We start from the raw sequence: 25,512 nt of genomic DNA, 5'->3' as shown, positions 1-25,512 counted from the left end.
TACCACTGATTAAAATAACTGGACCAAGTTGAATGAAGAATTGTTTTATAAAGCAAAACATTACATTCGTAATCTCTTACATGCTATTTTTACATTATTTTTTTTTCAATGACCTTCTTTTTCATAATTTACCTGCTTGTGTTCCAACAAAAGTGATCCTGCATTGGGAATAACACTTTCAGATATATTGCGGACAGAGAACAACAAGCCCTTATTTCCCAGACAATTCGCAGCAATGCCTCTGGACTTGAGGTGGGGAACACTTTCTTTGATAACCTTTATAAGCTGCGGGAAATGCTTACCACTTTTATATGCATCTGACACATGAACTTCTTCAAGGGTACGACGAAGAGCATAGAGAAACTTTGACAACGCACAAGTACTATGAACACTTTCAACAAAAGGTCGAGCGGCTTCCCACCTGAAAATGTGGACTCGTTTGCAAGAGTGAAGACTTTCTGCTAGCATAGGGAGGAATGTTTCTAGTCTGGTGTCCAAAATATGTTCATCCGATCTCATGCGAAGTTGGTCACAGAAACGAAGAGACACCTCATGGATGTGAGACAGCCCCTTATAATTAGTCAGCAATCTCTTGATTTTTTTGAAATCACTCCATGACCCGACAACAAAGTCAATGAAAAGCTGTTGTTTGCAGTCTTCCAATGCATGCAGGCAATCAATTGGGAATCTAACTAATGCTTTAAGGTTCTCACAGTTTTTCACAATTTCTTGAACTTCCTTGTACTTCCAGATATCTGTAGTAAGGTGAAGCTCTTTCAGGAAAGGTATTTTACTTCTTAGAAATGGGATAATAAATTTTTGAACAAGTATCTCTCTTGGATTTTCAAACCTCATAGCTATTGCTTGCAGTTTTAGGTCTGGGTTCTCAAGCTCCCCAAAGTACCACTTCGGATTGACACGCCCTTGATGATGGCCGATGGATGGCATTGTTCCAGTAAATCTTATTACCCTCAAATTCTTCATTTCAGAAATAAGTTTCAGCAAAAAGCCAGGTCGAGGTTTAACACCATCTTTGAAGGTGCCACCTTCCCCATATGATAGGCGCTCATCTGAGATGGAAATATTGAGCTCCTCAAGGGTATTCTGATAGCGTTCTAGTAATTCTACTATGACCCTTGGGTGGGCAACGCAGAAACAATAAAAACGTCGGACACTTTCTGGCCCATTCAGAAGGCTTGAAAGAGCTTCTCCATGTACAGCATGCATATCACTAACATCTAGTGTTCTCAAATATTTAGCAGCACGAACAATTCGCAAGAAACGAGAATGACGAGGACAACGGTCAAAGGCTACATCTTCAGTGAACCACAAACTTTTGTGTTTGGACAATTCACACCATCGCTTGCACACTGGAGCAATGTTAATAAGTGAATTCAAACTAAGTTTACTAAATATTTCTAATAACATGTCATCTGGGATCATGTTGATATTTGGATAATGTTCTGCACTAATCTGTTCTTCAGTTTTCCTAGTTATTTCAGCACTTATCTCTAGAGGGCATTCTTCAGGTTTAACTCGCTTAGCTTCAATATTTTCTAGGCTTGCATTATTTCCTCTCTTCACTCCTTGATTTGAAGAAGAGCATCCTGCCAACTCCCTTGATTTTCCACATGATTCTTCAGACTGATGGTCAGCCTGCCTGTTGAAATAACTAGGCCGGAAAAAAGAAGCCTGGAACAGGAAACAGAGCCACAAATCATTATTGAAACAATGAAGCAATGCAACCAGAGATTGTAAGGGTTTATCTAGCATACCTGCGTTTCCGGCATTGAATTCCCAAGATTAGAAGAACAGCCAACTTTAGAAAGTATATTGTTCAAACTTGAAACAGGATCAGTGCCTTGCAGGGGGTGGCGCAGATGAACCTCGACAACAACACCATCTCTCTGGCCATCATGAGCATAATCATGTTCATGGTTAACATAGCCATTCTGCTCAATGCCAGCAGGTCCAAACTGCACATGGTTGTTGTCAGCATCCAAGTGTTCAAGGAAGCCATCAATAATTTCACCTTCGCCCAGATACTCATCAGCTTCAGCAACATAATCTTCACCATTGGGCTCAGGATCTTCCTCTTCAAGATCTTCCTCTTCAAGAGCTTCCCCTTCAAGATCTCCCTCTACAAGATCTTCCTCTTCAAAATCTTCAAAATCATCTGGGACATCTCCCTCATTGCTCGTTGTTGAGCCATACAGGGAGCAGTCGCTTACAGCATCACCATCATACCAAATATCATTTTCATTCCAATCATCTTGATCACTGTCAGAATCAGTCTGATATAATTCATTGCCTTCCACATTATCTTCTTCATCGTCTTCTTCATTGTCTTCTTCATCGTCTTCTTCGTCGTCTTCTTCATCGTCCCTGAAAAAAAAAGTAATGTTCCATAATGATTTAGTTGGAAGAAAATAAAAACTGAATTCGATGCTTGCCATTTAAAAGGGAAAACAATAGGCTTGTAGTCATGAATGAATGGGCCGGGCTACTTACATGATGAATACTTCAATCAGATCATCCATGGAGTAAGGCAGTTCCAGCAAGACCTGCTTTTAGTCGGAACGTAACATTAACTTTCAGTGACAGTCTGAGGACGAAACGTACAGTACGCGGTTCAGCAGATCGCTGGAAAAAGAAGCTTGCCCTAGGCCTATTCTGTTATTGATTGGTAGTGTAGTCACGACGAACTTTTAATGCAGTGGGAATCAAGAATTCCCACGTTATCTCAGCAGGGGAAACAGGCAGATTAGCACTGGGCGACAATTAATGGAAACTTTTAAAGACGAATACTTTCTGTAATGTCGCCAAGACAACTGTTTTGACAAGACAAGGTTCTGCACTTCAAGAACCATCAATGAAACAAATAGGCATGGCGCACCCCCACCCCCAAAACAAAACATGATGCGCGCCGCGCAGATCTAGTTCCCGGCTCGGCCGCTCGGCTGGTGGCGCCCGACGGGAGGGAAAACTTCTTCCGGCTGTAGATCGCGGGAGCTTTCAAACGCGAGAAGCCGCTTGCACGAGAGAGGGGCAGGGGCGATGCTCGCTCGGTGGGAAAAGACAGTACGCTCCAGTGCGTTACTCTATAGTGTATTTCAGCTAGTTATGCCCCCAACTGCCGGGTCACCACTGGTCACTGGGCGGTGGCCGCGGTGACGTCATCGTGATGGTGAGGGGCACGGCGTGCACTAGCTGTCGCCGCACGGGGCACTGGCGGAAGGCTGCGTGGTGCGGGCCTGGGGGAGGACAAGGACAAGGGCAAGGACCAGGGTGTCGCAGACGGTCGCCGGGCCATGGCCGGGCCTTCAGATGAGCACCCACCCGCGCAGTGGCAGCAGATAGGGTCGTTACGGGCCCGGGGGCAGAACTCGACGGTGTGGGGCTCGCCGCAGCGGACGCAGCGCGGCAGGTGGCGGCAGTTCCCGGCCACGTGCCAGAACCCCTAGAAGACGAGCAAATTCGTCGGGCCGTCTCTCTCGCACTCATGGGGCGCTGCGTAGAGATGTGAGAGCACCTGGCAGCGATAGCACTGCAGGACGTTGTCCTGCTCCGCGCCGTCCCCCGCAGAGGCCGCCGAAGAGGCCGCCGCCGCGGCTTCGCGGCGCCACGGACCCGGGCCGGGACGCTCCGCCACGGCGGGGAAGCGGACGGCGCCGAAGAAGTCGAGGCCGTCCCTGAGCAGGCCGTCGAAGTGGCCGGCGTCCAGGAGTTCGACGCGCACGAGGTGGCCGCGGATGCGCTCCACGGCGCGCACCGCCACGCCCTGCTTCTCCAGGGCCGCGCTCACGTCCTGCAGAGGGACGGCCCTCGGCACGCCTTGCAGCAGCACCACCTGCACGTCACGTTCGGAGAGCAATCCATTGGTGGGGTCACACGTTCGGCTCCAGTCCTGTTTAGCGACTCTGGAGCTAAAAACGCGTCTAGAGTTTGGTCCGCCGCTACCGTTCTTATGGCCTACTCAGCACCAAAGCGGGCATGTACCTGCTTGTTGCGCCCGAACTTGGCCACGTGCAAGGGCTCGCCGAGGCGGGCGGGCAGGTCTTCCAGGAGGTTGTCGGCGTCCTCGGCGTGCCACAGGGCCAGAATGGCGCCGCACGCGGTGGCGTGCGCGTTGTAGCGCCCCGTCACGCGCCCCTCCGCCGCCAAGTCCGCCGCGATCGCGCCCACCCGCGCCGCGAGGTCACTGGAGTCGACCTTGGCGGCAGGGCACAAGGACCGTTCGAACCAGGAGACACGAGACAACCTCGAACCCCCAAGCCCGTAGCCAGAGTCAAACCTCGGCATTCTCGGCGGCGACTGCGACGGGGGTCAAGTACAGGCACACGATGGGGTCGCCGGGCTCCGAGGCCTCCGCCGCGCGCGACGCCGCTCCGTCGTTGCCGTCCTCGCCGCCCCCAGGGTCTGCAGCACGCCGTCAGGATGCAATCGCGGCCACGCCCGTCCTGGCCGTCGTGGAGAAGGAGGGCGCATCTGCCGCGCGCATGCCGCGCGTTGCCGTGTGACCCATATTTCGTCTCAAGACGTCGAAACCGAAACCGGGTCAACAAAAGTGTCGCCACGGGCCCTTTTCCCGGCAGCGGCAAACGACACACGGATTCGAGTGCCCACTGACAAATAGGCGCTGCGCCAAGGCGCCAAGGACAGCCTATGCTGCACCTGGGCGCCGAGTGCGCTTTCTCAACGCGGCTCTCGCTCGGCCCTCGCCACGCGGAACACAAACACCTTCGATGCCCGGCAGCGCTGATTCCTCGTTCTAAGAGCAATCCATTGGTGGGGTCACGCGTTCGGTTCGAGTCCCATTTAGCGACTCTGGAGCTCAAAACGCGTTCGGGGTTTTGACCGCCTCCACCGCTCTTCTGACCCACTGTGCTGCGCCCGCGCGCTTCCCAACCTTCCATGCCGTCCTCCGGGCCGCTGCGGGCCGCGCTGCCGTTGCCGTTTCCGGGTCACCGGAGCCCGCTTCCGGCCCTGCCCCGCCCTGCTCCGGGTGCTATCGACTGCATCGGCAATAAACAGGCCATGGCTGCCAGCCCCGGCTGCCCGGCTGGCGGCGGCCGGCGCGGAAGGAATCCGCCCATTGTTGCCAACTGCCAACACAGCGTCGGCATTGGTGGGCATGCCGGCGTGCGAATGCGTACGGCCGGGCGACGAAGTCGGACAAAGTCCGCGTCCAGTCAGGCCTGCACTGCGCGGGCTGCATCGACGGGACGCTAATCGACCAATCGATCCACGGCGGCCGGTGGTGTGCGCTGTGCACGCGGCTGTCCGCCTGCATGCAGACTGCAGACTGGTTGCGAAAGTCGTCTTCATCCCTCTCGCACTCACAGGGCGTCCCCTCTCGGTGCGAGAGGGACTGATCGACGGAAACGACTCTCGGAATCAGACTGCAGGGCATTGTGACGCATGCACACAGCTGCAGCACTGCAGCAAAGTGGCTAATCATTACCGTGGCGGCGCGCTATCGGACTATCGGCGTCACTCAAGTTCAGCGCTTCGCTGTCTCTCTCGCACGCATTTCGGCGCTCGCGGGGGTGCGAGAGAGACAGCCAAGTCAGTCTGCCTGGCCGCGGGCCGCGGGGCAAGTGCGTGGCGTGGAGCAACCGCGGCGCGGAGTTGCCGCCGTCTGGCCGGGGGGCGGCTGGGCTGGGGGCGGCTGGGCTGGGGGCGGCTGGGGGCGGCTGGGCTGGGGGCGGTCAAGCTCCTCTCAAATTGCCGGTGTGCGGCGGAAGTTGGAAGCGGGGCGTGGAATCCAGTCTAGCTGAAGCAGTCGCGAAAAGAGGGATCAAGAATAAAGGCAGACGGGGAATTCCCGATTCTTCCACGGGTTGAAACAGCGGCGCATCATCCGAGGCGGCGGTGCTCGCGGCATTTTCCTCCAGACTTCAGGTCACCGACACCGATTCCGATTCGGCGGCGATATTTTATTACGCGGGGTGGCGCGTACCGTGTAGCAGGAAATTCCCTTGCCAGTTGCCAGTGTGTGCACGCCGCGCCTCCGGGATTCCGTTCGGCGTCGGAATCCGTACCTGCGGTGGTGTAGGTCCGCCTTGAGGGTCCTCGACGAGCTACTCGGTCTAGCAGAGCATCCTCTCCCTCTCCCTCGCACACGCACGGGGCGCCCCACGAGTGCGACAGAGAAACAAGGCGACTCTCCGCGACTGGCGCCCCAGGGGGCAGCGTCACAGGTTACGTGTCGGTGACGGCCGAGCCCCAGCGGGGGCGCGGCGGCGACACGGCCGATACACTGCAAGCCGTATCAGCCAGGGCCATGCCAGGGCCGTGCCTTGACCCACTTATCTCAAGGTCACGCGTCGCGGGTGCCGGAAAAGTCCCTCGCGCAGAAAAGCGTACATGCACCGCGATGCGAGATGGCCGGCCGGCCACGCCCGCCTATCGGCTGGCAGCTCCACTTTGGCGCCAAGACGGCCGCTCTGATTGGTTGTCGCAACGTCATCGCGCGTGCGTGCGTGTGTGTCTGTGCGCGCGCGTGCATGCCCAGGGCCTCGTAATCGGCACGCGTGCATAACGACGGAATAACTGTAATTTGCAGGAAGAGGGCTCGATGCGTGCACGCACAGCCTTGTAACTGTTTGCTGCTGCTGGCTGTTGTTGTTGTTTTGTTGTTGTTGTTGTTGTTGTTGTTGTTGTTGTTGTTGTTGTTGTTGGGTGGTGCGGTCCGGGTGTTTGCCCTCGTGATCCCCTTCCCCCTCCCTCCATCCCACTCCAGGTCTTTGACTTTGTCATAAACGCGGGAGGGCTCGGGACCCGCGTGGTCTGTCTCCCCGGATGTCCGCCAGGGGAACGAGTTCGGCGTTGTTGTGTAACCCCGACCCGACTGGTGCGAGTGCGAGGGCCACCGTGCGAGGCGTGGCACGCGCAGCGAGTGCCGCGGCAACGTTAGACAAATTGAAAAAGGGGCGTTCGGATAACGGTTAGACAGTGGAGCGGACGGAGCGCCTGCGAGGTAGACCCGCCCGTGGCGCAGGGAAGTCGTGCGGTGCTGCCTACCCCGCCCGCCACAGGCGCTACGCCGCACAGTGCGTCAAAATCCCGGACGCGTTTTGAGCTCCAGAGTCGCTGAATGGAACTCGAAACGAACGTGTGACCCCACCGATGGATTGCTCTCCGAACGAGGAGTCCATTGGTAGGGTCACACGTTCTGTTCGTGTCCTTGTTTGGCGACTCTGGAGCTCAAAACGCGTACAGAGTTTTGCCGCCGGCGCCGGTCTTCTGGCCCGCTGTGCACCGCACTGGACACCTTCTCTTCACTCTGTCCGAGTGTCTCTGTGTGGTGCAGTCCAAGTGCGACCGGCACTGGAAACCCGAGGCGACGCGGCCGCGCGACGTTTGGCACACTCTCGCACTCGGTGAAGGAGGACGGCGGCGTGGCGGGGGGCGTGGTGGCGGTCGCGGCGCGGCGGCCCCGCGGCGGCTTGCCAGTGAAAGCTGCCTATGAACCAAACCGCTCCTAGTTCGTGACTCGTCGCGTCGTGCGTATAGCACGGTCCAAGTAGAACGAAGCGACAGGGCCGACAGGGCGCGCGGCGCGGCACTGCAGCCACTATTCGCAGCGCACTGGCCCGGGGAAGTCACTGACGCGCTCCACTGCGAATAAACGGCCGGTGCACCCGGCTGCGCACCGCGCACCGCCCGAGGCTGAATGCAGGTTGCAGGCTGCAGGGAAAGGCCTTTGATCGGCTTCGGTAGTTGCACCACACCACCACACCGCGAGCGCGGAGGCGCGGAGGCGCGGAGCGAGGCAAGTCTTCTCTCTCCCCGGAGCAGTGGGGCCCTGCTCCGCACGCCCTGCCCTGCGGACGACGGCGGCCGCCAGCCCTGCCTTGCCGCCGCGCAGCCGGGCCGCCGGAGCAGCCAGCCAGCCAGACTCTCTCCCCTTCCCGCCTATTCCCGCCCTGGTGTCGCAGCAGTCGCAGCCACGGGGGCAGCCCGGCACAGCCAGGGCCCGCAAGCGGCAAGCAAGGGCCCGCCGCCGCGCCGCGTAGCGTCTCCCTCCAACCTTTCTCCTTCCATTTCTCCTAAACGCGCGCACACACACAGACACACACACCTCCAGCGCGGCGCGCCGCGGCGCTGGGCCCTCGGCGGCGGGGCTGCGCGGCTGCGGGGCTCCAGTCACGGCCCACGGCTGGCAGCGGGCAGCACGCGCACTGAGCCCCGCGACGCCGCCGACGGACCCGCGACGACGCCGAGCTCGACCGCGCCGGGGACTTCCCTTAGTGCTGGACTGGGAGAGCGCTCGTTCGCCAGTCAGTTAGTGCGCCGACAGACGGCTGCGTGTGTGTGTGTGAGTGTGTCCGTGTGTGTGACTGGATTAACACCGTCTGCTGCTGCTGGAAGGATCATCGCCTCCACGAGGAGGGGGAGGGACTTGACGAGGTAAGGCTGGACCCTTTTAGCCCTATCAAGCTGCCTGTCGGTTCAAATCAGGGCCACACTCACACACTCACAGACGGACGCACACCGACGGTACACACACACACACAGACACTCGGGCGGAAGTCTCCCGCAGGCCGTTTAATTGCACAGGGAGTGAAAGAGGGCAGTGCGGCGACGAAGGAAAGGCGGCCCGGGTTTGCAGTGTCGTGCCGACCTGTCGTGCCGACGTGTCGTCCGGCCGGGTCGGCTAAGCCTTTCGAATGGTTGCCGTTTTCCCGCCAAAACGGGGCTGCATCGGCGGCGTGGCCTCCCTTTGAGGACAAGGCGGCGGCGGCGCGGCGGCAAAAAAGAGAGGACGCGGTGCCACTGCAGTGGCGGGACGCGCTCGCTAATGGCAGCCTTGTGAAGCTGCTGCCTGGAAACTCAGTTTTTGCCTCCGATAAAAAGTGTCCAGCCTGGCACCTTTGTCGGTCTTTACTTCGCGGAGGTCCCCCGCCTCTTGCTCACCGGGCGTACGCATCGATAATGGGGCGTGGCTGATCGCTTGTCTGCGTCGCTCTGTCTCTGTCGCACGCGTGGGGCGTGCCGCAGGGGTGCGAGAGAGAGAGAGAGAGAGTGATGCGGCTGACAATGGATGGACGCGCAAGAGCGCGCGACGCGCCCCGGGCAGCGACTTACAGTGGTCCACCTTGAACGCGGTGCGCATGGCGGGCATGGCGACGATGGCGACACGCAGGAGTAGCAGACGCAACGCCGAGTCAACGTGACAACCACCGATTCCTGGGAGTGATCCGCTCCCGCGTGGCGGCCCTCAGGCCGGGCTCACAGTGGGCCAGAAGACCGGGGAGGTGGTCGAAATCCCGGACGCGTTTTGAGCTCCAGAGTCGCCAAATGGGACTCGAACCGAACAAGTGACCCCACCAATGGATTGCTCTCCGGACGAGGAATCCATTGGTGGGGTCACACGTTCGATTCGAGTCCCATTCAGCGACTCTGGAGCTCAAAACGCGTCTAGAGTTTTGGCCGCCTCCACCGGTCTTCTGGCCCACTGTGCGGCTCTCAGGCCTGCTTATGCCTCACGAGGCTGGCAAAGAAAGCGAAGACGAAGACGCACATACAAATGAAAAGCAGCCGTGAGCCGCATTGCGCGTGGCCTCAACGAAGAGGAGGCGGGCGAGGTGCGAAGACGACCCGTCAAAAAAAACAGTGGCGAGGTTCCAAATCGTGGAGGCGCCCGTTCGAAATTCACGCGCCGCAGTGCCCGGAGGTGGGTAAGAGCGCAGCGTAAGGACTTCCAGAGGCACCACGCCGGTCCTCGTTCTTGACACAGACAGAGGGGACGCAGCCGGTGACCAGTGCCCGCCGGCCGGTGATCCTTGACCCGGTTCTGGAGCTGGCCGCTTAGCCGCCCGGCCCGGCACCCAGACTGGATGCAGGCCAGGTCCAGGCTCCAGGCGGGATGCAGCCCAGCGCGCTGCTCGGCGTCGTCTGCTCCCTGCCGGCGCGTCCAGGAACCACGTAACCGTCGCGCCGCGCCAAAACGGAACGCCTTGGCTCCAAGGACGGCCACCTCCACGGGCTGGACATGGAATGGAAACTGAAGTACGGCGCGGGGAAGCATCGTTTCCAGAGCTATCAGCTTCCTTGAACGGGATGGGCTACACGACGTGGTCCAGTTAGTCGTTATCTGCGTTCCGTCGCCGTGTTGAACGCTCCTGTTGGGGTTACACTACACGCGCAGGGCGCCCAGCAGGGCCATTCCGAACATAGCTTTCGTCTGTCTCTCTCGCAACCATGTTCCGTAGAGAGACAGGGAGAGACATGAGTCTGCTGCGGGCCTTGACGCCTTGGCCTTGGAGCGCCCCGTCTTGCACTTGCATGATGGGCAGGTTACCCGGAGCGAAAAACAGCAGACGCTCCCTTGATGAGCGAGTAAACGCCGGACTGAGTGGCTGCAGGCTGCTGCCGAGGAGCGCCCTCCTCGCTCTGTCCCTCTCGCACTCGTGGGCCGTCGCGGAGGAGTGCGAGAGAGACAGAGCGACGCGCAGAATCGCTCCGCTGGCGCCGCCGCCAGTGTTCTGCATTTGATTAGTCTAACGAGCATAAAAGCGGTGTGCAGCTGCGGGCGAAGTAATCGTCATTATGTTGCGTGCATCGCCTCGGCGTGCCTGCACGCACACGCGCACTCACACACACACACTCACGCAAATTAACACTCCACTGGTAGGCAACCCCTCTGACTGCTTTGTTTGCTCTGGCGGCACAGGAGTGTCCAGGAGCAGCGCCCCGCCCTATGGGCCAGGGGGGCCAGCATGGCGCGCCACGGTGCTGACGGCGGCGCGGCGGGGGCGCGGGGCCGGCTGCTGGCCGTGCTCGCCGTCGTCCTGGTGTCCGGGGCCGCCGGCTCCGCCCTGCCGTCCCTGCCCGCGCTGCGGGGGCTGCGCCGCGACACGGCGCCCTACAAGGGCTTCTCGGGCATCCGGGTGCGCGGCGACTCGGCGCGGAAGGTGTTCTACCACGACCAGACCATCGCCGTCGTCGAGGCGTCCATGGACTACAACGCGGTCCGCGACCTGCAGAACTGCGAGCTCATCGAGGTCAAGTGAGTCCTTTTCCAGTTCGTCTGAAAACTTTGCAGGTGTGAGAAGGTGAGACATTCGATGGGGCCACCGCTGGAGGCTCAGTCCTGTGACGGGGGCCTCGCGCGGCCGTTGACCGGCGGTGGCAGCTGATGCGGTACTCAGACGGGCACTTGGAGAGGTGCTCGACGAGGTAACACCGGCGAGACAACGCGCGTGGCGGGGTGTTACGTGGGCGGGGTCGCGGTGGTCCCGCCGCCGAGGTGTCGGGTCGGGCCGCTCGCAGGGCTGCGCCCGGCTGGGCCATTCGCACAGCGCTGTGGCCGCGCCGCCGCGCCGCCGTGCCACCGTGCCGTCTGCTGCTGCTCGCCACGGCCCGGCGCGGCCCCGGCCCGGCCGCAACTCGTTCCGCGCCGCCCTCACTCTCACCTCTGTCTTCTCTTGACTTTCTTGCCGCTCTACAACAACATACCATTTCATCGGGCAGGGCATCGCCAGGGCATCGCGCTCCATTCCGGGCGATTCCTTTCCGCCAGCACCGGTTGGCTCCCCGGCCCCCGACCCGCACGCCGCAGGGCGGCCAGTCTGCCGAGCCGTTCGCAACCAGCATCCATCCATTCATTCATCCATTCTAGGGGAGGAGGGTGGCGGTCAGTCGGTGGCAGAAATAGCTCGGCGTCGTCCGTCGCGTAGTTTGAGAATGGCCCGCGACGTGGAGCTTCTGCCGGTTCGGCTCGGCCGCCTGCGAGGTAGGCAGCGCGCCGCTCACGCGTGTCTCGAACCGAGGCGGCTGCCTACCTGCCAGGCGTTCTCTGGCACACTCGTAAGGCGTTCCGCGAAGGTCCCAGGGCCTCACCCCTTTCGTCTATGTTGGCAGCAAGGCGAGCCTGGCCAGGGAGGCGCTGCAGAACCTCTCCTCCATCGCCAAGCCCAGTCCGCTCGGCTTCGCCGACATGAGCGCCCTGATGCGGCGCTGCCAGGAGCTGAGCCTGGGCTCCGACACCGTGCAGGCCTCCCCGCTCGCCGGCCCCAACAAGCAGAGGAAGATCGACGACAACCCGGACCCCACCAGCCTCCTCAGCGGCATCCTGCCCGGTGAGGGTCCGCCCCAGGCCAGCGGACTGATTCCGAGAGTCGTTTTCGTCGCGATCTCTCTCTCGTACTTGGCGTCCCGGATAGGTGCGAGAGAGACAGGGCGACTGAAACAACTCTCGGAATCAGTGTGCACCTCCGTGCTTTGGAAGCAGGGTAACGTGATTCTGGCTTTCAGGGACCAAGTGGTGCGGCACCGGCGACATCGCGGCCAACTACTTCGACCTCGGCACCGAGAAGGACATCGACAGGTGCTGCCGGACGCACGACCTGTGCCCCGTCAAGGTTCGCGCCTTCCAGTCCCGATACGGCCTCAGCAACATGTCCTTCTACACCAAGTGAGTCACTTAGATCTTCGGCTGGACCTGCGCACCCACCCTGCCTCGAGCGCACAATGAGCTGACTGACGACACGGTCTCTGCAGGTCCCACTGCGTGTGCGACGACATGCTGCTGCAGTGCCTCAAGGCGTCCCAGCGACCCACGGCCAACATCATGGGCAACATCTACTTCAACCTGCTGCGGGTGCCGTGCGTGGAGGACACGCAGGACGCCGAGACGGCCAGGACGGCGCGCCGCTACAGGCCGTCGAAGCGCTACTGAGCCGCCGCCAAGGCTCCCGCGCTCCCCCTTGCGCCTCGTGACTACCAGCGCGAGGGTGGGGCTTTAGAAATTCAGAACCTTCTTCCGATACCACTTCAAGAAAGGAAACGAACGTGTGTCTGTGATATTTTCTGCAAAGTCCTTTGTTTTGTCTTTTTTTTTTTAAATCCCAAAGTTGATTTTCATTTGAAACCACGATTGGTGCTTTTAAAATGCAATGTATATCCACAGGTCATCAGCCACACCTGCTAGTCACCTTCATAAATTGATTTTGGATGTTGCAAGTCATCTTGTAATTTGTTGAAAATAAACTATTTATTTTGTTATCTTACATCAGTGCACTGTGTGTGGATGGGAATCAAAAAAGCAAAATGAGTCAAGTAAAAATATGTTATTTATTGCCCAACATGAAATATAAATTTGACATACAACTTCATAAAAACATCTAAAAAAATATATGCTATTGAATATAAAAGAAAACAACAACAAAATTCACAGCATTACAAAATAAGTTGATCAGGTTGGCACATAGAGCTAGAAATGTTATCATGAGAGTGATGACTCTTGCAAAAACCCGATTTTTCATGACTTCATTGAGAGCAAAAGAGGCTGAATTCAGACTAGACTTGATAGCTTCTACAAGAATGTAAAATTTTACAGGAAAACTAGAGAATTCTGCCTGTAAACCTTTTGCATTCCATTATCAACACAACTCACTACATTTTAACACTTAAGTAACATGGCACACAAGAAAACAGCGTTTAAAATTGAATGTGTATATCTATGAAATTATATGTAAACATACAAACAATACATATAAAATGGAAACAAATCTCACTTAATTAATCACTTCAAACAAAAATCCGACCAGTTTCAATATTTCTGAACAAAGTTCGAAGTTCGTACAATTATTGAACGGAAAACCAATGATAACATCACATTCTTAAAGTCAATGTTATCAAAAAAGCATTTTGGCTCAATCACAGAAGATACCCGAAGATAGAATCTTTATGGCACAGAGACTCAGTCGTAATTTTGAACAGCGAACATATCTTCTTACATACTTCATGGAAGGCATAATGACATCTTAAAACTATTGCCAAAATTGACGCAAATTGGAAGCCTCTAAAATACACACTAAAAATACAACATACATAGAAAAGTTAGTATGCCAGACTCAAATTGATGAACAGCTGCATGCCCTGGAACCAATTCAAAAGCCAAGGAATGTTTTTTTAAAAATTTGACAAAGTGTCAAATTTTTATAAAGAGGGTAATATTTTAACATCTAGCTTATACAGACAATAAGTGATTAAATTTTCACAGATACAGTATGTAACAAACATAAAAAACTTGGCATTTGGCTTTGTACGATTTTACATCAGGGGCAGGGGTAAAATCAAAATTAGTAATTTGCAAGGACTATGGCAACACGAGATGGAAGATAAGCCTGAAAGATAGAAAAAAAAAGCAATTATATTCCTCTCACCACAGCAACTTTGGGAAGTCAAAAGATAAAATACAAAGTCAGGTTACATACCTGGATGGAGTGTCTGCGACCATTGAATCCTTCATCAAAGGTTTGATGAACGACAGAGTTGTCAATTCTGCCAAAACCGCCAAACTCCTTGTCATCCGAGTTCAAGACAATACGGTAACCTCCAGGGTTGTGCACTCCCATACGGTAATCAGTGTAACTTTTTGTGGGGTGGAAATTGAATGCAAAGAGCAGGCCCGCTCTTTCAAATACAATTACTTTGTCATCTTGATGCTTGCAGCTGACATAGCCCTGAAATGAGATAAACATGTGAGAAAATGGACCTAAGACTATTTGTACAATAAAATTTGAACAAACAGAAATTAGCAAGGCTACATGTGTCTACCACACTGATCTACTATGTATATTACTAGATCTACTACACACGAACACAAATGGGGGTGCAACTTGCAATAATCAGGAAATCAAGTCAAAAGGAAAAGGAAACTATGACTACAGCATGACACAAGACGGTATGTTCTAACAGGCATTTCACACAACCATTCTACTTGGACTCACCCAATCTTCCTCCATATTTCCCTTCAAGTTTTAAGATGAACAAAAATAGTTCAGATGTGTGAATAGAAATGAAATAAACTATGGAATGATTGAATATTATGACTTCCACCAGACTGAAAATTTATCTTACCGAGTCTTGATGCAGCCAGCCATACTTCTCCTCCAGAAGGTTCATGGCCCGATCAAAGTTGTTCAAGAACTTGTACTTCAAATTCTCATCATCCACAAGATTCCACTGTCTCCTAGCATAATGATAAGAATCATTGTTGCCTGCACGGGGGAAGTCCAACCATTCTGGGTGACCAAACTCGTTGCCTAGAAAAGAAAATAGGTGAACCTGGGGTAACAAATATTTGAAGAAAAGGATAACTCAACTTAAAAGAGCATCACCTACCAATGAAGTTAAGGTAAGCTTCTCCTCCAAGTGAATGGGTAATGAGCCGAATCATCTTGTGAAGGGCAATTCCTCTATCAATAATGCCAGACGGATCAGAGAGAGTTGACATGTGGGTGTACATTTCCTTGTCCATGAGCCAGAATGCAATAGTTTTATCACCAACAAGAGCCTGTTAAATAAGGGCAATGTAAGATAAAATCAAGTCTACTATTAAAAAGAATTAAGAAATACAAATTTTACCTGATCGTGAGATTCAGCATAGGCCACAGCTGGCTCCATCCATCGTCTGTTGGTTAAAGTATGGATCAAGTTACCTATATCCCAGTCATCATCACTCTGCTCTTTAAGCATTTTGATCCATTTATCAGGAATCGCCATTGCTAGACGATAGTCAAATCCAATGCCAGCCTCAGCTACTGGACGGCACATAGCCGGCATACCAGATACATCCTAAAATTAATTGTCAATTCAGTCACCAGCTGCACATTTTAGTCATTAATTACATGTCAGTGAAATGCAACACTCAGTATCTAGTTACTCACTTCAGCAATGGTAATCATCTCTGGGTAAAGTTTATGAAGCATGTAGTTTCCAAGCATCAGATACACCAATGCTTCAGTGTCAACATTAAGGCCAAAGTAATCATCATAGTGACCACCAAATCCTTGACCAAGACCTCGAGAGTGGTACAACATGGAAGTCACACCATCAAACCTACACAGGAGCGCAGAGAATAATTTAATTATGTGACCAAAGAACTTCTAGAAATTAGTCTTGTCTTCTAATCACACACAATCCACTCACCTGTACCCATCAAAGCCATATTCCTCAACATACCACCGCAAGTTGGAAAGCAAGAAACGGAGAACTTCATACCTAATAAAATTAATTAAGCATCAGCAATGAGAAAGAATTGGAACAGAATTGTCATGTTTAACAATATTTTACTTACTCTGAATAGTTGAACAGCCGGCTGTCCCAAAGAGTGTGCTCTCCACGGGCACCATCATGGAAGTAACAACTGTTCGTTCCATCAAACTGGTTGATACCGTCATCAACATTCTTTGAGGCATGAGAATGAACCATGTCAAGAAGAACAAAGAGACCATTTGCATGGCAGACATCGATCAGTTCTTTCAGCTCTTCGGGTGTACCATAACGACTGCAATAGAGTATCAAAAGTGAACCAAGTGCCAAAACATATTGGGTTGGAGGCAATCCAGTACGCTGACTTACCTGGAGGCAGCATAGAAACTTGTGACTTGGTAACCAAAACTGGCGTAATATGCATGCTCCATGATGGCCATGAGCTGAATAGCATTGTAGCCTGCAAAATAAAGTTTTGTTAAATTCTAGAAAGCTAACAGAAAAGAACCAGAAAATCACACTAATGCAAAGTGTACCTTGTCTAACAATGCGAGGAACAACATTCTTGGCAAATTCAAGGTAGGAACCAACTTTTCCTTCCTGAGTTCCAATTCCAACGTGACATTCATAAACTCGAAGACTCTTTGGCCTCTTTGGTTTGGGGTGCTTGAATTGATATTTCTGAATGCAAAAAGGAAAAAATTAGTGTGGCTCCAACATTTTACAATATGTTTTTCAAATCTATTTAACTTAACTACCTCTGGCGGATTCCACATGAGCTGCTTGTATGTGAAGCCCTCGCTACGTGGTGGAGGTACCACATACTTGGCCCAGGGGGACAGACGGAACAGTTGCTGTCCATGGGGACCTCTGATCACAAGCTAGGAAAGAAGAGGTGGGAATCAGTTTACACATTACTGAGTATCACATGATGCAATTTTAAATTCTGGCAGCCACTTACTTTAATTTCAGAAAGGTGCTTAATAGGACAAGAGCCGTCTGCAGCAGGAGGAATGTTGATCTCCCACTTTCCATACTCCAACTTGGTGTAAGGATGGCTCTCCTTGTTCCAGCCGTCTAAAACAATATGCACATTGAGAAACTCCAAAATCACAACAGATTAAATTGACAAGCACAACAACGGTAACATACTGAAGTCTCCAGTCAGGTACACTTGCTGTGCACCAGGTGCCCATTCTCGAGCAACTACAGAGTTATCAGGCTTGACATGAATTCCAAAATAGTCGTAGCCCTTAGTGAACTGGTCAAGACTGCCATCTGATGCATTGACACGTTCAACATAATCCTTGAACACTGCGTACCTGAGAAAATATTATGATGCCAATCATCAACGGTTACTCTCAAATTAAATAAAACAAGGGCTATGTCAATCAGCTAAGTGGTCACTGATAGACTCAAGCAAGCTAATTCGTCTTAATATCTCAGCTGACAAAGCCCTGCCAGACACACACGAGACGTGTTTACCTGCCTGTGACCTTGATCTGCCTCAAGGTCGTCACTACACTTTTTTTTGCACAAGTCCACAAATGAAAACGCCTCTCACCTGCGCCTGAACTCCCGCTCGTAAGGGTGGAGGTAGGGATCGCGGTCCATGAGGTCCTTCAACGCCGGCACCTCTACCTCCATAGGATCCATCGACGAAAATTTGCCCCCCATGGTCACAGAGGTTTGAAGACTGTCCTGAGCGAGCGAGGGTGAGACCTAGGCGAGGCGAGACACCAAGGTTAACTGACACGGCCGGCACGTCCAACGCGAGCGCAGCTTCTGTGTCAGATCCCCCGACTTCCAAGACGAGTCGCCGGGTATCTGATCAAGAGGGATCAGAACTTGTCTCGACCTTCCCAAGCTACGTCCACGTTGTCTTTATCAAATGCGACATTCTCACCAGCGCGACCTCGCAGGAGACCGCTGTTTCGATGCTTCTGCTCCGCTGCTTCTTGTTGTTTGTGTTTTGAGGATGTGGGAGAGGGAGAGGGAAGTGAAGGAAGGAGTGGGGAGGGACGACGACACGAAGGAGGGGAAGGGGAGAGAAGGGAGGGGGAAGGGGGATGTGCCCCTCGGGCATCCCTGCGGGGGCGGGGCAGTTCCAGCACCCGGCTTATCCGAAAAAAAAAAAAAATAATGTCAGCGCAGCGGGCACAATTTTAAGAATTTAAAATGTTTTAAACTTATTTCAACCTCATGTGAGACGTTTAATTTTCCAGCACCAAATCCCGCCAAGAGGACAATATGTAATGAAACTAGCACTCAGATCCAAAATACAGTCTTTATTTTTATCAGCAATGGAAATTTCTTCTACAAAAAACCATATTTTATTTGAGGAACATCAGCATTTATGAGCAGATAGTGTTTTACCTGTCTTTTGAATGCAAGGAACAATTTTTCTTGGGGATGACAAAATCAATACGAAAATACATAGGGATGGTTCAATCCCCAATAGATATTGCTTCTACAAAACATCTTTACAATTCGGCATAAATCAGACACACATTGTGGACAGATCATGACGACTAGGATTAACTCTCATCACACAATAAAACATTTGGTCTTACCATGAGATCTACAGGAAAATTTTATTAAATAAAGCAGCAACTCTACCCCACACTAAGGGCAGTAGCTAGTTACTGAGTAACAGAAGTTTACACAGGTTTTGAAATTCAAACATCAATAACAATGTGTGTAATACTGAGAGATTCACAAATATTGCCTTGAATAAAATCTCATTTTTGAAAAACATTTTATTCATGGTAAGTACAATATGGTTTTTGCAATTAGCTAGGAGTACATTCTTGATTCTACAAACTAACACATGCACCAGTTGAATATCATCCTACATACTGGATCTCTGTAAAATATAAAGTGGCAATGACCCTAAAGTACATACCTTTTTAAAATGATAACTGTTTGACTTGTCTCTACACTACAATAGTTAAAATGTTATTAATATCTGTTGCTGTATTTCCTTTTTATGTTGGAATGTGAACAGAGTCTAGTCTTTAATAGCACAAGGTGGAGAAGCCGAAAATAAAACAAGTCTTGATTGATCTATTGAATTGACAATAGCGCATATTGGAGCAGTACAAAAAAAGTTGACACAATGTTTTCATCCATACATACTAAAAATCTCCCTGATACACAATACATGAAGAATATCTAGCAGCTTGGCGAAGTAAGACATAGAATTAATTACCATCACCATTTGGACAGTCCCATTTAAGATGAACTTCTGGGGTGAAATTTATAATATTAACATGAATGGCTTGATTCTTCTCAAACTTGGGAGGAATAGGACAGAGCTTGTATTGCACCTGATCACCAGGTAGAGGAACATACTCTCCTTCAATGCTAAAATAAAAACAAGGAAGACATATAAACACCTTCTTTTATAATGCACAAAATGCCCTGTTGTTAAAAGAAATACCATGATACCTACTCTGAAATGTGAACGAAGATGTCTGCACCAGTTTCACCAGACGTTATGAAGCCATGACCCTTGGATCGACAAAATGATTTTACCGTCCCGATATCTTGAGTCTCGGTGGCTCTTGCACACCTGTTGCATAATGTAAAAACGTAAAACTTTAGTGGGGCTAAAGAAAAGGAAGGCTAGAAATAAAAGACATTCACGCAAAAGATGAAAATAGCAATCATTCGATAAAAAAAAGCTTGGCAATCGAGTTGTTAAGTATCTTGAGATAAAGGGTAGAGACGTACGTGGATAAAGTGCGAGTTCTCCTTGTAACAATGGGGCTTGGCACCATTAAGCTGTGAACTGGCGAGTCTGGGGACAGCTTGTTGCCATCACCACCAGCTGGAGCATCAGACGACATTTTCTGTAGAGAGGAACCCAATTAAACCAATTAGCACCACAAGAAACAATAAATACACTTGGCACTTGAATTGGCGGGCCTGATCAGAAAACTAGGTAACACTAGCTCATACTCAAAATTTTAAAATTAAGATTTTTTAAAAATGAAATCAAAAGCTAGTTGGGAATAGCACATCATCAACAGAGATAAGGTCAAGAATTATGAAACACGCGTGATGAGCGAATGACAAGGAACGATGACAACCGATGGCCAATAACTGCATCATGTGCATGTCGACAGAGGCCGCTCACAAGTTATTCTACCAAAGTGAAGCGAACGGGACGGGAAAAATGAGACATTTACCAAACTTGTTGTGACAATAATTTGTCAAATCTCAATCAATGGCAGGATCGGCGAAACTTGAATACGGTAAACTCGCGACGGACTGGTTCTCCAACAATAACAACACAAAACAACACAATGAAATGAGGTACGTTCCATTTTGCCGGTGTCCTAGGATGTCCTTGAACTGGAGGGAGTGTTCCTTTCGAAGGTGGTCTTTCACCAATTTGAGCTGGGCTTTGTACGTCTCAGCAGTAATTCACAGTGTTAAATGACACCTATAATTTCATTTCAAGCTCTTTTCTACATTTAAAAAATAACCATGGCCCGCAAGTCGTCAAAATGTCTTTTTCCCATCCGCCACGTGCGTCGACTTTCTAAGCGCGCTCACGTAGCGGGGCCGTAAAAAGAAAAACATGTGACGAACGCCTTGTTCGCGCAGCTTCTCCCGCTCGGAGAGTGATTTCGTGATGTGACGGATTTTATTGTGTTAAGAACGTTTTAACCGGTTGAAGAATGCCTAAACTACACCCAATTGAAGTGGTTGACGCGACGCCCAGGGTGAGATATCATGATACGCCCAAATTTTGGTTTAAATAGCGCTCTTCCTTTTCGCGCGCTGGCCTGCGGCGGTGTGTCGGCACCCGGCTAAGCGGCCGCAGGATTCACTTTTCTCTCGTCATTTCTATGAGTCGGGAGCCCCGATCGTGTGTTGTTAACGATATTCTTGTGACGGATTTTGTCATGAACTTGTGTTGTCACAATGTTCATGTCCCCGGCCTTGTATGTTCGTCATGAATGCAAGCTTGTGTCAGTGTGAGCAGAAGCCGTGTGGCTCAAGGTTATGGCGGGTCCCATCCGGGCCACCGGGTGACAGCCGGGAAAGTGCGTTAGCACCGGCAAAACCTGTCAAACTTCTACCAATGTTGACAGTTGATCTGCTGTGCGTTGATATGTTTTTGTCTCTAAATGACGCTGTCATCTGATTTCGTTTCAATTTGGTACAAGTAGTATTGGCTCATTTGAAACTTTCATGCAGTTAGGCTTCAGTGTCATCTGTGAATGAATGAATGGCCGTGGGTTGGTCACTATCACACGCCTCCCGGCTGATTTGTTTGTTTTTCCCTGTTTGAAGCATGTGCTTTGACTTTTGTTGCAGAATGTTGCGTTTCCTCCAGAGAACCTGATCCGCAAACACATGAATGGAAGATGGTTGTGCAAAAAAGGAGAGTTAAATCACATGATATATGCCACCCTCAGACTTCCCAAACCGACTACTATTGGCCGAATTGATATAGGTATGTTCACTCACCTGATGTGTGTTGGTTTTAACTGAAAGCTAGCTCTGAGCACAATATTTATATGCTTTTTCTGGTTTTAGGAAACTTTAATTCAGCCAGTGTAACAGTGTTGGTGTCAAGGACTGGTTCCAAGGAGTTCAAGGAACTTTTGCCTTCAAGAGTATTGCGAACTGAGGCAGACATTAGAAGTGGAACTTTTAACCAAAGCGTGCTGATGGCGACTTGCAGTAAGTCTGACAAGATGACATGATATTTTGCTTTTGACTTAGTTTGTATATTCTTAACAAGATGCATGTCCTTTTATCTCCTAGGTGACTTGCGAGAAGATACAAGGCATGAAAGTTGGGATCTTCTGAAAGTGGTATGCTGCCAGCCTTACAGACGACCTGAAGATGACCCTTTTGGCCTGAGTTTCATTTCCGTATGGGATGGCCCTAACCAGTCTCCTGGAGCAACTAATTTGAACAAATTCAAAGAGTTTTCAATTCGTTCTAGGTATACAGTGTTTTGGTCCAATTAGTTCACATTATTTGCATTTTCAATCTTCTTACCCAATTTTTTTTTTCTTTTTCTGCAGTCTACCAGCTAAGAAAGAGATCACTTTTTCAAGTAGTCTCACACGTGCTCAAAAAATGATGATGGCAACCAAACCACCTCCTACAAGTCCGAGTAAGAATTAACACTCTGACCCCTCACATTAAACCACGACATTGTTTCACTTTGTCAATTACCTCATGTTTAAATAATTATATCATCTTTACAGCCGGGCCAGAAAGTGATGATGACTTTTTCAAGGCGACAGTCATCAGCTTTTTGGAAACAAATTGCAACAGCATGAATATAAAAAATCCTTCTGATGCCAAGTCTGGTGAGTTTCAAAATTTTAAGTGTCACTTTATGTTTTGTTCTGAAATATTTACTTACAATTCTATTTATTCCTTCTGCAGAGTTATTGCAAAAATTACAAATGGTTATGGATAGAAAATTCACCGCTCATGAAGCAAGACTCTTTGGTCAAATGTTTCTGAACCACTTCGCAAGCAGCAAAGATAGGCATCCATCAAGAATCCTTACTCCTCGCAAATCTAACAACCAATTATTTTCTCCTGGTTGCCAAAAAATGGAAGATACCAAAATGAGCCTCTTGAAACCACAAAAGGAGTCATTCAACTCTTTCAACACACAAACTGTTTATTTTGCTGAAGTTGTCCACAACCATCCCATGAAGGATGGTCCAGCATCGTATTTAGGGCGTGGTGGCAAAGAAAACACCCCCTACCTTATGGACAAAAATGGGTTGACCAATGGAGATGTGATGCTTGATGAGTCTCGTTCTCCTGTTCTGAATTCAGAAAAGAAAATGTGCATAGACCAGGTGAAGCATGACAAGTTCTCTCCTACATGGAAAAATCGGAATGATATTGACAAGTGTGATTCAAGGGACTGCAGTCCAGACACATGGCTAAAGCGCAAATCTGATCCCAGTGAAAGATGTCAGCCCACCAACAAAAAGAGGCCTCGTGAAAACACATCTGTGGATGAATCCTGTAATGAGTCATTTACAAACAATCGGATTACACCTGCTGGAGGCTGGCTTCTAAATGGTTCCGGTCTGCACAAGAAAAAAGTTTCACCCCATGATGTTAAGAAGCAGGATTCTATGAAATTTCCCTTCAGAGTATCGCCACCGCCACCTCCTGACAGGCCTGCATCTCCTCTTTCTCTTGTTGATGACATAGATCAACCGTCAACATCCAGCCGTGAAACTGTTGCTGAGCGCAACATTAGATTGGACCTAGAAAGAAGGTTGGCTGAACGCAGTCCCCCAGAGAGAGTTGTACAGAGAACATCGTCTGGCAAAGTCAAAGGTCCATTTTGCACTAAAGGCATGAACACCAATGACTCACCTCTGAGACGACTTTCCATTTGTGAGGAGGGTGAAGAAGTGGGGTCCCCTCTGGCACGCCGCAAGCTCTCTTTCGTCCGTCCTTCTAATGGCCAGGAAGCGGATCAAGACTTGGTGGAATGTCCAGGTTGCAAAAGTAAGTTCTTTTCCTATCATGATAAGGTTTCAATATTCATATGATGAGATTCCCATAATTTAATTTGTGTTTAATTTCCAGGTTATTTTGAGGCATGTGACATCCATAAGCACTTTGATGAGTGTGTACCTTCCCCAATCAAAAAACCGGATGATGGAGAGAATGAGGATGAGATGGTGAGTGTTAAATTATTCAATCGGATTTTATTTTGAACTTATCCACTGCAAAAATTAATACAGTTCTTCATTGAAAATAAATTTTATTTTCTAGGCTTGCCCTATCTGTGGTCTGTGGCAACCGAAGGACACTGTGGCAGCGCATGCTGATGAATGTGCCCAGAAAAGATATGGAGCATAATTGTCCTCATTTTGTCATGCCTTGAGTCATCTCATCACTATCATCGAGTTACCTGTACCTTAAGTGTTACTTCAAAATGCACGAGTCTATTAGGATCTACTTTTAAGGAAAGAGAGCAAGGGAACATGCCTATATACATATGCCTTATTGTATTGAGCTGAAGTATTCATGTACACTCAATGGCTTAGTAAGCTATTACAAGGTACTAAGAATTATTTTTCTTATTTTCGTTTTTATTTTTGAATTTGACTTTCTGATGTACCTTCTTATTTTTTTATTGAAACTTGTCTTAAGTTAGACCTCTATTTGACTGTTCTACTGCCACTTTGAGTCCTAACCATGGTAAAAATCCATTACTGAAACTGTGCCTGTGTTCTACATACAAGAAATATGAACAGACTTTGAATTGTTGCATTGATTGATCCCTTTCAAATTTCTCCTCTGGCACAGTGATGGATTTTGTTTCCTCAATCTAATCACCCTCTTTTTTTTTCATATACAATTGTGGTACCTAATTTCTTTTCTTCATTAAAAATTGAAATGTCATTTTTGCTTTCTTTATTTTTATCTTCTTTGATTTTTCTTCCTATTGCTTGATGGCATTTAACAGTGCTATGTAGGAATTATAGTGATTATTCTTAATGTCCTATGTTAAGTAAAAAATGCTAAATTAATTTTTACCGGAGAAAAGATAAGTGTACTGTTATCTTGATTAGTTGTTATTAGGGGCCAAATTTGGCACAAATTAATGTTGTATACTTCAGCAACAGTGATTAGTCCATGTTGGACAGAATTTTTTTTTCTATATCGTTCAGTGTTACTCTGTACACAAAACCCCTGAGCTCATGGCACTTGAGAATGTGGCTAATGTCAAACATTGTTCATTCTGTACTGCCTACACATAACTGCCAAACAACTGAATGTTTTTCTATTTTTATCTTATTCTCATCTACGGGTCAAAATTATAAATGATCGTTGTTGGACTTATTGTGTAACCCAGTCATTGATTGCTGCAATATTATTAGAGAGAGTTTGAAATGTACAAATCTATGTATGATTTTTTTTTAATATATATATGATTATCATGTAGGTTTTTATGTATGTAGTTACATGTCTTGTTTTTGCTATGTGTAATGAGTAAGTGTGCTTAACTTCTAGTTAATATTTATTTATAGAACTATATTGTTTCATAGTTCATGATTGTTATTATTACAAATGTAATATGAATATCCCTTGTGGATGTAAAGTACAAACCAAAGTCTAAGTGTTTCGTCATCACATGATGCCATGATTACAGGACTGTAGAAGTATTGTTCAAAGTGCTGTTTAAAGGATGCTCGATGTATCTCCTTTAAAGTTGGTAGTCTTGAAAATTTTCTTACCTTTTGCGTACTTTAGTTTAGTTAATGTTTGCCTGTAATGATGGTTTCATGTAATGTCAATTGTTACCATGCTGGAGGATCCAGCACCAGCAGGCAGTTAGGTGATCAAAAGTTTGAATAGTTTTTACTGAAGGTATTAACTGATTGTTTAAAATAATTTTCTTTCAAGTTGAGTGGTTGGTAGTGTAACTCTTACATATCTTTTATCCTTCCTCTTAACTCTTCATTCTCTTGAGCTCCCAGTTGCCTA

At 49.6% G+C, this 25,512-nt stretch overlaps 5 protein-coding genes across 11 annotated transcripts; 2 read left to right on the top strand and 3 right to left on the bottom strand.

Annotated features, from left to right (window-relative positions):
- Positions 1-28: 28 nt before the first annotated feature.
- On the bottom strand, positions 29-2,897 carry LOC117651711. Its single transcript, XM_034395985.1, has 3 exons — positions 2,512-2,897; positions 1,776-2,385; positions 29-1,692 (listed from the first exon to the last, which is right to left on the bottom strand). The coding sequence occupies exons 1-3, from the start codon at positions 2,538-2,540 to the stop codon at positions 106-108; spliced, it is 2,226 nt and encodes a 741-aa protein (XP_034251876.1). The 5' UTR covers positions 2,541-2,897; the 3' UTR covers positions 29-105.
- Positions 2,898-10,835: 7,938 nt separating this feature from the next.
- Positions 10,836-13,019, top strand: LOC117651507 (group 3 secretory phospholipase A2; the record flags this gene model as incomplete). Its single annotated transcript, XM_034395561.1, has 4 exons — positions 10,836-11,017; positions 11,872-12,089; positions 12,265-12,424; positions 12,511-13,019. Coding segments are annotated over 4 exons (738 nt in total), but the record flags the coding sequence as incomplete, so codon positions are not given.
- A 45-nt stretch (positions 13,020-13,064) lies between these two features.
- Positions 13,065-18,061, bottom strand: LOC117651504 (1,4-alpha-glucan-branching enzyme). Of its 4 annotated transcripts, none has more exons than XM_034395551.1 (15): positions 17,915-18,060; positions 17,573-17,730; positions 17,161-17,330; positions 16,970-17,085; positions 16,767-16,889; positions 16,545-16,689; positions 16,378-16,468; positions 16,094-16,303; positions 15,946-16,017; positions 15,684-15,855; positions 15,382-15,591; positions 15,139-15,310; positions 14,875-15,059; positions 14,229-14,477; positions 13,065-14,138 (listed from the first exon to the last, which is right to left on the bottom strand). In XM_034395551.1, the coding sequence occupies exons 2-15, from the start codon at positions 17,683-17,685 to the stop codon at positions 14,094-14,096; spliced, it is 2,073 nt and encodes a 690-aa protein (XP_034251442.1). In that variant the 5' UTR covers positions 17,686-17,730; positions 17,915-18,060; the 3' UTR covers positions 13,065-14,093. The 4 variants fall into 4 exon arrangements, with proteins under 4 accessions (XP_034251442.1, XP_034251444.1, XP_034251443.1 ...); XM_034395553.1 differs by having other exon boundaries at positions 17,573-17,835; positions 17,915-18,011; XM_034395552.1 differs by lacking the exon at positions 17,915-18,060 and having other exon boundaries at positions 17,573-17,908.
- A 220-nt stretch (positions 18,062-18,281) lies between these two features.
- On the bottom strand, positions 18,282-20,355 carry LOC117651506 (cold shock domain-containing protein CG9705). Its single transcript, XM_034395560.1, has 4 exons — positions 20,202-20,355; positions 19,744-19,862; positions 19,463-19,582; positions 18,282-19,374 (listed from the first exon to the last, which is right to left on the bottom strand). The coding sequence occupies exons 2-4, from the start codon at positions 19,857-19,859 to the stop codon at positions 19,212-19,214; spliced, it is 399 nt and encodes a 132-aa protein (XP_034251451.1). The 5' UTR covers positions 19,860-19,862; positions 20,202-20,355; the 3' UTR covers positions 18,282-19,211.
- A 228-nt stretch (positions 20,356-20,583) lies between these two features.
- On the top strand, positions 20,584-25,339 carry LOC117651505. Of its 4 annotated transcripts, none has more exons than XM_034395555.1 (9): positions 20,584-20,741; positions 21,340-21,478; positions 21,562-21,708; positions 21,793-21,976; positions 22,059-22,150; positions 22,245-22,349; positions 22,429-23,523; positions 23,605-23,699; positions 23,794-25,339. In XM_034395555.1, the coding sequence occupies exons 1-9, from the start codon at positions 20,697-20,699 to the stop codon at positions 23,878-23,880; spliced, it is 1,989 nt and encodes a 662-aa protein (XP_034251446.1). In that variant the 5' UTR covers positions 20,584-20,696; the 3' UTR covers positions 23,881-25,339. The 4 variants fall into 4 exon arrangements, with proteins under 4 accessions (XP_034251446.1, XP_034251448.1, XP_034251447.1 ...); XM_034395557.1 differs by lacking the exon at positions 20,584-20,741 and adding an exon at positions 20,849-20,990; XM_034395556.1 differs by lacking the exon at positions 20,584-20,741 and adding an exon at positions 20,862-20,996.
- Positions 25,340-25,512: the final 173 nt, after the last annotated feature.

Source organism: Thrips palmi, unplaced genomic scaffold (genome assembly GCF_012932325.1).
Source record: "Thrips palmi isolate BJ-2018 unplaced genomic scaffold, TpBJ-2018v1 HiC_scaffold_6, whole genome shotgun sequence".
Taxonomy (NCBI): domain Eukaryota; kingdom Metazoa; phylum Arthropoda; class Insecta; order Thysanoptera; family Thripidae; genus Thrips; species Thrips palmi.
This window is presented reverse-complemented; position numbering and strand designations above follow the sequence as displayed.